Consider the following 13,188-nt stretch of genomic DNA (forward strand, 5'->3'; position numbering starts at 1 on the left):
CACGTACAGAGAAAGTAACGTTGGAACGAATGGGGTTGTGCAACATTAACGCGGTACTCTCAGGAAGCACAGCTGATCGCCGTGATTCTTTCACTGGATCGTTGCAGAAGTTTCGTTGTATTCTCGTTGTGGCAGGAGATTTTTAAGTATCGCACCAAAAATTCCTTTCGTCAAATTTATGTGATAAATGATAAACGATAAAAACCATATACTTGGCTGCAGACACATATACTTACATTTAGTTGTCAAGTATTTTCGACAGGAAATTGTGGAAAAACGCAATACTATGAACTCAATCATTAACGTGTCCTTCGTTTTCTACCATTCTTTCTTATAGCGTTAATTAACAAAATGTAATTCGCTATAGTACAGCGATCGTTTTACTTAAAGCAATATTTTGAAAAAAGTCGAATTCAAAAATCTATCAGAACATGAGAGCTCGATTAATTTTTAATTAAATACAAGCGAGCAATAACATACTCGACTTGATGCCCGGCTAAACATTCTCCTACCAATATCAAATTTACGAATATTATTCGTCTACAAGTGAGCAATAAGTTATTATAGAATAGGATATTATATTGTATAAAAGATAGACGTTTAGATCGAACAAGTATCATTATCTACAAAATGAATGGGCTCCGTGCTTGAGATGCAAATAAGGTGAATTCGTAATACCAAATGATAGAACAGCAATTATAAAAGAGGAAAGACAGGAGGAAATAAAAGACAGAAAGAACGGAACCGATGAAGAACATTGATACAAAGAAAATAAAGAAACAGTTCTACGTGACGATGAAAAGAACGTGCTTATCGCGACAGGGAGTCAGAAAATAATAGAGCGACTATGGAAAGGACTGTGGATGAAAAATTGTCGATTTCTCAACCTCTAGGACGATACGTGTATTATGGCAAAAAGCTTGCCATAAGAGAAACCAAAGGAAGTGTCGCATACATAAACACAAACTTGTGACTACGATACTCGCAATCATATCAAAATATTCAACATTGATACGAATCATTCAAACGGTAAATGAACATATACCAGAGCTTTTATTTACTCGTTTTGTACCACGTATGCTTGAGATACGGGAAAACTGTAAACGACGAAAGACAAATGTATAGTGATATTCGATCGTAAATATTTTAACGACGATTAATCGATAAACAGCTGTAAGGGAAAACAGATCGAGAGATAAATCGAAATGGAAAACAAGGATGGGGGAGAGAATCTGTAGAATGAAATTATACGGTCAAAAGAAAAAGTAGAAAGTAAATCTGCTAAATCAAAGTGAATAAAAAGGAAAGAGAGACAAAGAGAGTAGAAAGAAAAGAGCGAATCTGTCGCAGTGAAGTAATCAAGAGACTGATTGAGAGCATAAAATCGCGAGCAACCGAGTGGACAGCGAGGACGAATAGAAAGCTAAGAAGGAGCTATAAAGAAAAGGAAAAAGAGGAAACAGCTAGTTGGATGAAGGAACGAGATGAACGAGTTGTACGTGACGTTGTAACCAAAGCGATGCGATGGTTCGAAGTAATCAAGGGTCAGAGCAAAATAAACGAGGACCTTCGATGAAAAGGTTCGTACCGGGGGTGAGCTTCTCTTTGAACGGCGAGAAACTGAAAAAGGAACAAAACTCGGAGGAAATAGAGAAATAGAAACGATGAGAAATTGGGAACCGGAAAAGATAGATTATAGGTGTCGGCAAAGGACTTTACGATGCTTGAGTTATGAAGCTTCGAACTATTAAAGGAAAAGACAAGTACAAGTCTGTATATCGATACAAAGAACATCAATTATGGATACAATCTGGAAAGTAATTTGAACTTGTTAAATCGATGAGAATACGTTGAACGTTAGTTTGCAGATAAATTTAAAGAAATATGTGAAAATACTACAGAAAGAAAGGGACGTAGGTGATTTAAAAAACAAAATGGATAATATAAAATTAAAAATACTTCTAAGGATACCTACGGAGATGAAGAAACAAAAGTATTTGTATAGTTCGAACAGAGTAGTGAAATATGTGAAAATACTACAGAAAGAAAGGGACGTAGATAATTTATAAAATAAAATGGATAATATAAAATTAAAAATACTTCTAAGGATACCTACGGAGAAGAAGAAACAAAAGTATTTGTATAGTTCGAACAGAGTAGTGAAATATGTGAAAATACTACAGAAAGAAAGGGACGTAGATAATTTATAAAATAAAATGGATAATATAAAATTAAAAATACTTCTAAGGATACCTACGGAGAAGAAGAAACAAAAGTATTTGTATAGTTCGAACAGAGTAGTGAAATATGTGAAAATACTACAGAAAGAAAGGGACGTAGATAATTTATAAAATAAAATGGATAATATAAAATTAAAAATACTTCTAAGGATACCTACGGAGAAGAAGAAACAAAAGTATTTGTATAGTTCGAACAGAGTAGTGAAATATGTGAAAATACTACAGAAAGAAAGGGACGTAGATAATTTATAAAATAAAATGGATAATATAAAATTAAAAATACTTCTAAGGATACCTACGGAGAAGAAGAAACTAAAGTATTTGTATAGTTCGAACAGAGTAGTGAAATATGTGAAAATACTATAGAAAGAAAGGGACGTAGGTGATTTAAAAAACAAAATGGATAATATAAAATTAAAAATACTTTTAAGAATACCTACGGAGAAGAAGAAACAAAAGTATTTGTATAGTTCGAACAGAGTAGTGAAATATGTGAAAATACTATAGAAAGAAAGGGACGTAGGTGATTTAAAAAACAAAATGGATAATATAAAATTAAAAATACTTTTAAGGATACCTACGGAGAAGAAGAAACAAAAGTATTTGTATAGTTCGAACAGAGTAGTGAAATATGTGAAAATACTACAGAAAGAAAGGGACGTAGATAATTTATAAAATAAAATGGATAATATAAAATTAAAAATACTTCTAAGGATACCTACGGAGAAGAAGAAACTAAAGTATTTGTATAGTTCGAACAGAGTAGTGAAATATGTGAAAATACTATAGAAAGAAAGGGACGTAGGTGATTTAAAAAACAAAATGGATAATATAAAATTAAAAATACTTTTAAGGATACCTACGGAGAAGAAGAAACAAAAGTATTTGTAGTAAGTAAAAGAAGCAATATTTCCTGTATCACTGTACATATAGTACATATGGTAGTTCAAAAGTTTCAAATATTTATAGGAACTTTATATATATATATATATGATATAAATCGTTGCGAAAAGAATTCACAAATTGTAAATAATTTTACAAATTTATTTCCTCGCGCTTCCGAAACAAAAATAGGATATGTTTTAATTAGACAGTTGTAAAACATCGTGCATTGTTTTTATGGAATCCAATGAAATTCGCAAATTTCACTGTTGTCAGAAACACTGTCAACACGTTGACATTCTCATTTTTAAAACAGAAAAGCGGGTCGCTCTTTGAAAATGTCAAACAACGTGGGTTGAGATCGGCCATCTTTAAAGCAAATAATAGTTAAATTAACAGGCATTTCCTTTGGCAACGAAGCAGTATACAGAGAGAAGCAAACCGAAATAACAAAGTATAAGACAATACTATAATATTATTTCTCGTTATTTCCTTTAAAATCATGAAAATTTGATTCTAAATCACATTGCGTGTGCATAAATTCATCCATACATTTTCATTCTCTTTCCTCCGCTATTCGTATCTTATTTTCTATATTTGCGTACCGTCAATGAACTTTTATGAAAAGCATCATAATAAATGGGAGAGTGAAAAATGGAAAGCACAAGAATGGAATAATTTTGAAGCTATAAAATGCGTACATTGCAACGTGACGCAAAGCCAGAAAAATGAAGGAAACAAATAAACGAACGAATATAAAGTAACTGCCGCAAGCTTCCAGTTAAAATATAATTTTTGCCTATCAATTTCGTATAAAAAATAGTTACGTTACTAAAGTTTAGAAAATCCTTGTTTTCCAAAAATTCTGAAGTTTTATCTTCAAAATGTTTACTTTTCGACCTCCACGTCCCTCTTCCAAAATTGAACATGTCATCTTTTGCGATACTATTTTACACGATATTTGTTTCGACACGGTAGATGTATCAGAGTTGCATCGTACCTTTCAGCAGACGAGCCATACTCAATCACAAAAAACTTCGTAAAATCGATCGCAACGATACGAATGATTCGAGTTTCCGGAAAAGCACGCGACCGTCGAACGATAGAAAGTAATAATAAATGTTTCATAGTAGCGTAACACGTGACCTACATAGCGTACTTCGGATACGATTCCCATACAATATTTAACACGCTCGTATTTTTCCGTAATCAGAATCTTTTAAAACGTGCCACAATTTGAAATACAACTTTCTACAAAAAGGAATTATTTTACAGACTCGATCTTTAATTCTTTAGCTTCTTATCGTTCTGTCGGAACTCGTTTTAACTTCAGTTTTATTTGCTTACTAACAGGAAGCTTAAAATAATCGAACAACCAACCTACTTACAATATTCGATCGTTATTTAAATAAATTTCTTAATCTAAAATCGACGTTTAATTTCGAAACGTACATATTATTCATTTTTTACCTGTATCTCGAAATGTGTCAGTCTTTTATAAAGAAGACCATGCATGGAGAATAAAGAAAGGACTATAAAAACCGTAAACAGAATCACCATTTCGCATCCTATTCAAATAAATCTGTTGTTTAAACGAGGCACACAGCTTGTTGTTTGTCGCCATGCGATACAAATACTGGTATTTAACAGTTAATTAAACGCGTGTTGCTAACTGGACCATGTAATGGAACGACACGGTCCATATTGACGTTATATCAGCCGAAAAAAATTGCGTATTCTTTCGATTCCGAACGACATGTGTATCATCGAGCGGATCAATCGGACGGAAATTTATTCCCGCGACCAGGACCATGAAGTTTACTTGCATCGCCAGTTTTATGATACGCTAACGGTACACCGTGGATGAAAACAACATAACTCGATCGTAGAAGGAAAGCTAAAATTTACACTTGGACGTTCATAGAAACTTTTTACAAGATGATACTACGATACAAAATTCTTCGAAATTTCATTAGTGTTATATCGAGACAAGCTTATCACGATTATACTGAAACAAAGCCGAATGAAATCGCTTGGCTGAATTATCTGCCTCTACAAAACGCGTAGGATTCTGGATGAGACCTCGTCAACGCGCGTTCCACCTTAAAACTTTAATATATAGCAGCGTTATATCGTTTCCATTTATCTTGGCTATCTCCACCTTTCGCTCATTTTCATCGAATAGTTTGTGGGAATGTTAGCCAGCTGCGTTACTTTTTTCCTGCTTCGTTCACGTACAACGCGAATTAACGCGACCCCGCCTCGTCAATTCTAACGAACGATCGAGCAGAGTGGAGCTATCGTGCACATATTAATGAATCTGCGCGAAAAACGTTTTCCGCGTATGCAGCGATCATCGGAATTTGCGTCTGCCGTGCAAACCGTGCAGCTTGTTTGCTTACGTGTACACGTAATAAATACGTCTGTTTGCCCAGCTTTGTCTCCGACTGAGAATATCATTTTCTGGAAATTGTGCGTATACATTTAAGATTTTGAGATTTCATCTGAAAAATGGATCCACGGGAATTAACTTGTTATCTGACTGAAAAGAATTTGCTCAACAAAGGTGTCGAGAATGGATATTGAGTGGAGAATTTGATCGGCGAATAGTGTTATCAGTATTTCTGGAAATGTCTTTATTCGTAATTCTTACCATTTGGAACGTTTAATTCTACCATTTAACCCTATAATTCTGATTCGCCTCTAATTAGAATTAATCTTTCGCTTTGACGTGGGATATTACATGATGATAAATTGAACGAAATATAAAAAGAAGGAGGCAAAATTCAAGATATACGACTGGATTTTAATTGAAATTTGTAGTAGAAGAAAATGGAAATGGAAGTAGTAAATCTGAGAAATCTGATAGGACGTAGATAGAAGGAACTCAGGAAAGAAGAAGAATTAGGGTGGCTAGTCCGGTTGATTTGTGGCTTCACAATCTTTCTCTATTCGACCGCGCTAATATATAATAATAACGGAATATAATTTTCCGACCACTATTTCGAATATCTTTAAAATAATGAAGAAATATACGGCTGATGATTCGGCCGGTGAATTATACGAACGATTAAATCGAATAACTTAACTTACCGCTTCTTCTGAACACCGCTTATTATATCATTCCGCTTTAATATTAAAGGAAACATTTGCGAAACTTATAATCCTAAGAATATCTTCGATCCTTACTTTCTACAGTCGAAAATAAGATTTTCGAAACGACGGACCACGAGTCAGAAACTTGAATATACATGGAAAAGTGAAAAATGAATCCAAGTCGCTTGGATCCCTTTCAGCTAGGGGTATCTTTTTCAATTAACAGCACGTCGCGAATTTCCATTTTCCTCTAATATCCAGCCAACCACCCTTCCAAACTTAACAAGTCGTTAGAAGCGACAAAGGAGCAAAAGGAAGGGTTGTCCGTGGCGTAAGCGAAGCAAAAGTTGTAACCATCGTAAATATGTAGTCCGTCGTGCGCTTTGGGATTCATTAATAAAGAAAGAAGGGGAAGGCAACCGCTTTCGTATACAACGATTAATCACGTCAGTGACGCTTACGACAGCCTTTATGGAGCCGTTAAACTCGGCTATGAAGATAATCCGGACTTTAAAAGCCGTCCTCTTTAACGTTGCTTTTTCTCTCGCGCCGTCGCGTCGCCGAGATTAACCCTTTCCTTCTACTTTCTCTTTTTACATTTTCCACACTCTCCTCCTTAACGTTCTTGGTCGTTATCCCGTTCGGTCGTTTACCGGAAAATCGCAGCTCGATGATTATTTGATCGTAACGGTGGATTTGCATTATCAAGGTTTACCGATGGAAGATAGTACAGGGTCCAACAAAGCGAATTAAATCGCAGGAACAATGATTTTTAACGAATTGGGAATGATTTCGAGCGAGGAATTGCGAAGATGGAAAAAGATCGTTGGAAATATTTCTGTAATGAAAAATATTTGTTGTACTACGCTATCGGGCACTCGTTAGAACTTTCAATCTTATCGAGATAATTTTAATGGTACTTTTTAAGATAAACGGTATATAAAAGCGTTACTTTGTACAACTTAGACAACGTATTACAGTATGCTACGTATTAAAATATTAAAAAAAAAAATACCCGCATATAAAATAAATTCATTTTTTGTTGAAGAAACAAACAATCACACTCTGCACACTTTTCTTCACAGTTTGACGATTTCCTGCATTGACATGGCTATGCGTATTCTATGCAACCTTAATTCTATCTATCTTAGAGACACATATGAAATACAAAATTCTTTTGCAAATATCTAACTAATAATCTTCAGAAAACAACATCTGTCACAAAACGCTGTTCAGATCAAGGATATACAGTAACAACTCCCAGTAAGTCTGTCGCATATTAACGTACGGCTTTCCTCAAGGAGAAAAACAAGCCGTAAAATTAATGTGATCATTAGTCTAGGAGCAGCTTGAGCCTCTGTGCAAATGTTACCGCTCCGTTCGTCTGCATCCTTCGTATACAACGTAACAATATTCGTGCCATAATACCTAGAACATAATACTTGTGCATCCTCGTGGTAATTGCATTTCGTAGTTGCATGCCAATGTGTTAGATGTTTCCCTTTCAAGATATCAGCCAGGCTGCCGGTACACATCACCACAGACGATTTGAGAGGATACGTTATTAAAACGTTCCTTAACACTTCGTTACTCGTATCCTTATCGTTTAAATGTGCACGTGCACGTATAACAGGTCGGATATTAGGTTCAGCAATCTACGGTAATATTCCATAACGTTCAAGCACTCGCTTGATTGAATTTACAATCACAGTTGAGAAATTTAAATTCAGCGAATCAAACCTACCTAAATATACAAAATCAATTTCCCGAATGTAAATTTTTCAAAATCCGATATAACGCGATAGATTAGAAAATAGGTCAAACGAATCTACGAGGAGTATTATTCAATCGACGACGAAGTCGCATAGATTTTTTGATACGGTTCGAAAGGACGTGCTAAAGAGCTCGCAAAATACTTTTAAGAATGCTATTGGCGATCAGGTTAAAAACTATATATTTAATTTTTTAAAAGCACACAGCGAGCTCCAAATGGAATTTTCTTGACTTTATGTATTAAAATATTTTTAAATGAATACAAAGAGCCTCTCTTCGTCGATCAGTACGTTGAATTGCGGACGTATCGACGCGTAATCGTCGTACAAAATAACATTTTACTTATTTAGCTTTCCTCTGCTTCTGAAACTAGAGCTAGTTAGTAAACCAATCGCCAATGACATTTTCTTAAATATTTTTACGAGTATTGTTCTTTCGATCAATATTAAAGAATCTATGTGATTTCATTATCGATTAAACAGTGCTACTTGTTAGACGTTTTATCTATGAATTCGAAATTATACGTCACAAACAAACTACAGACAGTTCATTATCGCGATCACGCCGTAAAAACGAGTCTTTATAAAACACACACGGTATATGCCGTGTGTCCGCAAGAATCAACATAGCAGGCCAGAATACACAGCGAACACGCGTTAAGGGACGTGGTAACAAGTCCTCTCGACGTCGATTGCACGATGGCCGGGCAAAGCCTAAATTAAAAGGTTTTTGCGAAACCGCTTATTTGTTTTCGCGAGGTGTGCGAACGCGCGCAAATAAGTACGCTTTACCCGTTTTATATCCGTTTACGAGATACAGCTCGGCTCTTCCTTTCTCGTTCGACCGTGCTGTGCGCTTCTTTTACGATCTTCTCTTCGTTCTTCGCTCGCCTAATTTCTTCCTCTCTTTATTTTCTCGCCTCTGTGTTTTCTCCTCCGTTTGGAACGATCCTCCGCAGAGGACCGACGAGAACGCGGCCTCGGGTCGCCGAGAACGAATGCGAAAACCGTGTGATCGTGAAAATGTATGCTCTTCCTTGGATCGTAAGGTTAAAACCAGAGATCTAGGATCGAGAGTTCCTTCGAAACAGCTAGGTCTCCTAGATAAATTCTGTGTGTGTACGTGAGTGCGTGTGTGTACGTGTATAGAACGCGGAACCAGCAGAATATTCGACGTGTTTGTTCCACGAATAACCGATCAGTACGTGTGTACAATATTGTACTTTAAATTTAGAAACGAAATTTTGCTCGAACAATCGAGCAAGTGTTACGTTACAGTTAATTTATTGGCAACTTACGGGCCAGTTTGTATATTACATGATGTAATATGTACACCACGCGAATGTAGATAAAAATGCTGTAAATAAGAATAGATTTAGTATTCCGTGTTGAAATATGAATAGTCGACGCTACTTTGCCTACTCTCGATCCTTGAATCTGTCTGAATGAATCCCTTGTATGCGTGGAAAAACATAGGTGGTCGTTGGATCGAATGAAAGATTATAAGGGGTGAAACCTATCGGATAGATAAAGGAAGATAATCTCACGATTCGATAGTAATCACAAAAGTATAGTCCATTGTGTGTAAAACTTCCGGAAAGTAACCCTGCGGTCTTTCATTCTTAGTGACGAGTCGAGCGGATCCTCGATCCATTGCCGTGACTAATCGCCTCTTTTTTATGTTTTTTTCTTCGGGGTATCTTCTGGAACACCCCGAATTCAGGGTCGTACTTCAATTGCATCATGTTCATGGTGGCGAGCAGCGTCGTTCTGACGGTGTTAGTACTAAATTTTCATCACAGGACGCCAGACAGATACGTGATGCCTCAGTGGGTAAGAAATCTGTTCACACTACATTTTAATTAACTTGTTTTTACTTGAATTTTGTTTAAATATAATTTCGAGTATTACAAGATCTCTGACACGAAGTATTTTCTATTTTTCTTTGCCTTTTATTCATCTTTCTCGTTTGATCCTTTCATGACAAAGAAAGATAAATAAATCAACACAATGTTTCTCGCTTAGAGACAGGATAATTATGGTTGCTTTTGATCGGATATTTTATTACCTTCGAGCAACAAAAGACAAAATTCAAGTTTGCGTGACCTGCTTCCACTATGAAATACAGAGGGTCAGAAATTAGGGCAATAAATGTTATACCTAAAAAATTTAGTTTCAACAATTGCACATTTTTCGTAAAAATGTCTCGAAACTAAAGTACAAAATTGTAAAATCTGTCTGTCTTTCTATTTCAATCGGTTCTTTAAATCGATCGATGAAGCAATCGGTAAAGAAAATCGGTAACACTGAAAAAATGATAAATTGCCACTTAATGATACTTCGATAATGAGTGAGTAATATCGATCCTTTTAACGTATAACGAAGCGAAAGACACACACTGTCGAAACTCGTTCAGTTTACCAAAACGCGAAAGGACTTTGACAGATGTATGCAAAATGTAGCTAATGTTATCGTTCGTAATACTCTGCCCTTATCCGCAGTGGCCATTACAGCCATTAAAGACAGTGCTTTAGTAGCTGAAAGTTTAAAGTGCCTTCGAGGCGTTAGCGCTTCCTCTTGGCCGTTCGTTGGTTACTAGAACTTTCATAAACCAAGGGGAAACGTACTTCAACAGGAGACAAGAATCCTACGGGCTACGAAAAATTCCGCGCGGTACTTTCCCGTGCCATTATTTCCAGATGGAAGCAAGCACCACGAAACAAAGAATACCGATCTCCCGCAAACGTACAAGAGAAAAAGACCATGCTCGGTGTATACGGCATTAAGTAATTCCGATTGCACGGAATAATTTCACGAGAGAAACAAAAGATTTCGTATTGGTTAAATCTTCTATCTACATTTATATTCGATGAAAATAAGCGTGGCTTATAGAAAAGAAATTTAATTTTGTAAAAGAAGTAAATTAAGGATACGTTTCAAGCCTATTAAGGATACGTGTAATTAACGTGCTCGTGTCTCTACAATATGTTTAAGTAGATACGAATTCATCGTACAAATACGTTCTTTTTGACAATTAACCAATATCTGTTTTCAAGAACGTGAATGGACTTCCACTGTACGATTCATTAAATTTTAATTATTTAGAATCCATGTTTTACGCTTTTATTTATAAATAAGGAAAGCGAGATACTCTTGTTTAATTTCAATATCGTTTGTATTTGATTATCGGTGGTTCGACTGTTTTGACAGGTTACAGATTACTGGAAATGGACTTATACCACTTTCAAAGTAAACGCGCGCTCCGTAACAAAAATAGCTTACGTATATATTTTTATGAGAAATGTGTGCCAAGTAAATGTTCGAAGGGATTTCATAAACCGTTAGATAAATACAATAAATATAAATTCTTAATATAATCAGTTCTAATTATAAGCGAATAAAAGTGACTATCGATTTCAAGTAACACGTATAAATCTTGTTCTCCGTTGCACATAGATTAAAACGTTGTTTTTACAATGGTTGCCGTGCTTGCTGCGCATGAGTCGTCCAGGGAAGAAGATCACAAAGAAGAACATTCTGGGAGGAAACCGAAGAGGGAAGAGTATAGAACTGAAGGAGAAGAGTAGCAAGAGTTTACTGGCGAATGTTTTAGACATCGACGATGACATCCGTCACAAGAATAGCGCGGCAAATCCTCCTTCCGGCTACATAAGGTACTGTATTTGCTCAAAATTCTCGTGTTTCGTAATTCTGTTCCGACATGCTGTTCCTTTTTACTGTAAAAATTCATGCAATGAAAAGTAAGGAATATCTTAATCTATTTCAACGTACCAAGGAAATTGCAATATCCGGAACAAAGTTTGTAGAAATCTTTTCTAGAATCTCTAACATACTCCCTTGTGTACACGTTTATGCGCAAAAGTACAGAATGCCCTACGGATTCCTCTACAAACTTCGTCATTCTACGATAAAAATTCATATTCTACAGTATCCTGTGGTTGCTAGAAATTTATCTCTGCTAAATATTCTACGGTTAAAATTAATCGATAGCGTGGTTGCCACTTAACGATGATAAACAGAATTTTTGTATAGATTTGATATCACAGGATGACGATATCAACAATTCTTATCGATCATTCAATTAATTCTTACTAAATTGACAGCATTTATAGCGCAGTTAATAGACGTAAAATAGAATATCACGATTTAAAAACCCGAGAGACTGTACCTACCTACAAAAGCTTGGTGCATGGGAAAATAGCTAACAAGGTGAACCAATACGGTAATTCGTATTTTGTAATTTTAAACCATGCTAAAACACTCTGACGAGAAAAAGCGCATGACTCGTAAAATAACAAGGTTTTCCATGGCATGCCGGATATGTAAATTCAGTGCGAGTGAACGCACGGCTGAAGCGCGTGCTTTCGAATCAACATACTTGGCATGACAATGTAATTGAACCCGTGTAATCCTCGTTCCAGCACATATTCTGCAGTCCGACTGGATCTCGAAACGGGATACGATAATATTGCCAAAATTATTATATCGTTGCCGTGTAAGAAATACAAATTTTACCTATCGTGCTCTTTGCCTGCAACCTTCAAAACTTATATATACTTGTACAACCAAGAAAAACAAAAAAAAAGAAAGGCAAGCGACGTTGTAACGTCAAAAAGACGTATCTTTAGACAACTATCCTGAAATGCGTTAACAGTGAGTTCGGTAATTTCAATTTTAAAAGCCGTATTCGTGTCTCCATTTCCGTAGAATATAATATGTCGAGGATATAGATTTTTCCGGCTACAGAGTCGCTGTTCGTTTAAATTTTCAGTGTATCGGCCCTTGGCGAGGACATTTATTTTCTCCTTCTCTTTGATGGTTGTCTGTCATACCTTGCTGATATCAAACGCTAGTTGAGACATTTCCGATAAAATAATTCTATGTGCTCTTCGATGTGTCTGCCAGATAGAACGACGAGACAAAATTTATTTACGAAACGCTTGAACGTGAAATGTTCGGTGAAAAGGCATTAACATGAAAACTGTGTATCTCATCCCTCCTTGTCTTTATTTTCTCTTTTGTTTTATACCTGTTTGTATTTCGCTCTAAAGTAATATCGAGAAAAAGAGCATATTTACGCTTAGTTTGACAATCCGTTTTTCATTATACTCCCGTCTTTCAAACGTTGCTCGGATTTCTTTTAGAAATAGGCCAAGAATTTCCATTTAATCGTTATT

At 35.8% G+C, this 13,188-nt stretch overlaps 2 protein-coding genes and 1 long non-coding RNA gene across 7 annotated transcripts in view; 2 read left to right on the forward strand and 1 right to left on the reverse strand.

The window, feature by feature from the left end:
• Window positions 1-13,188, forward strand: part of LOC126918695 (neuronal acetylcholine receptor subunit alpha-7) — a 274,945-nt gene that overhangs the window by 249,180 nt on the left and 12,577 nt on the right. For all 4 annotated transcript variants that reach the window (XM_050726893.1, XM_050726891.1, XM_050726890.1 and 1 more), the window contains 2 exons: window positions 9,714-9,823; window positions 11,447-11,664. In XM_050726893.1, coding sequence (XP_050582850.1) covers window positions 9,714-9,823; window positions 11,447-11,664 — 328 coding nt within the window. The remainder of the gene's footprint in view (window positions 1-9,713; window positions 9,824-11,446; window positions 11,665-13,188) is intronic.
• Window positions 1,805-3,178, reverse strand: LOC126918696 (uncharacterized). Of its 2 annotated transcripts, none has more exons than XM_050726894.1 (4): window positions 2,959-3,178; window positions 2,677-2,817; window positions 2,113-2,535; window positions 1,805-1,971 (listed from the first exon to the last, which is right to left on the reverse strand). In XM_050726894.1, the coding sequence occupies exons 1-4, from the start codon at window positions 3,176-3,178 to the stop codon at window positions 1,832-1,834; spliced, it is 924 nt and encodes a 307-aa protein (XP_050582851.1). In that variant the 3' UTR covers window positions 1,805-1,831. The 2 variants fall into 2 exon arrangements, 1 of the variants encoding a protein (XP_050582851.1); XR_007711413.1 differs by having other exon boundaries at window positions 1,846-1,971; window positions 2,254-2,535; window positions 2,959-3,073.
• On the forward strand, window positions 2,530-6,389 carry LOC126918699 (uncharacterized). Its single transcript, XR_007711416.1, has 2 exons — window positions 2,530-2,763; window positions 2,905-6,389. It is a non-coding gene; the product is annotated as an uncharacterized LOC126918699 (long non-coding RNA).

Source organism: Bombus affinis, chromosome 7 (genome assembly GCF_024516045.1).
Source record: "Bombus affinis isolate iyBomAffi1 chromosome 7, iyBomAffi1.2, whole genome shotgun sequence".
Classification (NCBI taxonomy): Eukaryota; Metazoa; Arthropoda; class Insecta; order Hymenoptera; family Apidae; genus Bombus; species Bombus affinis.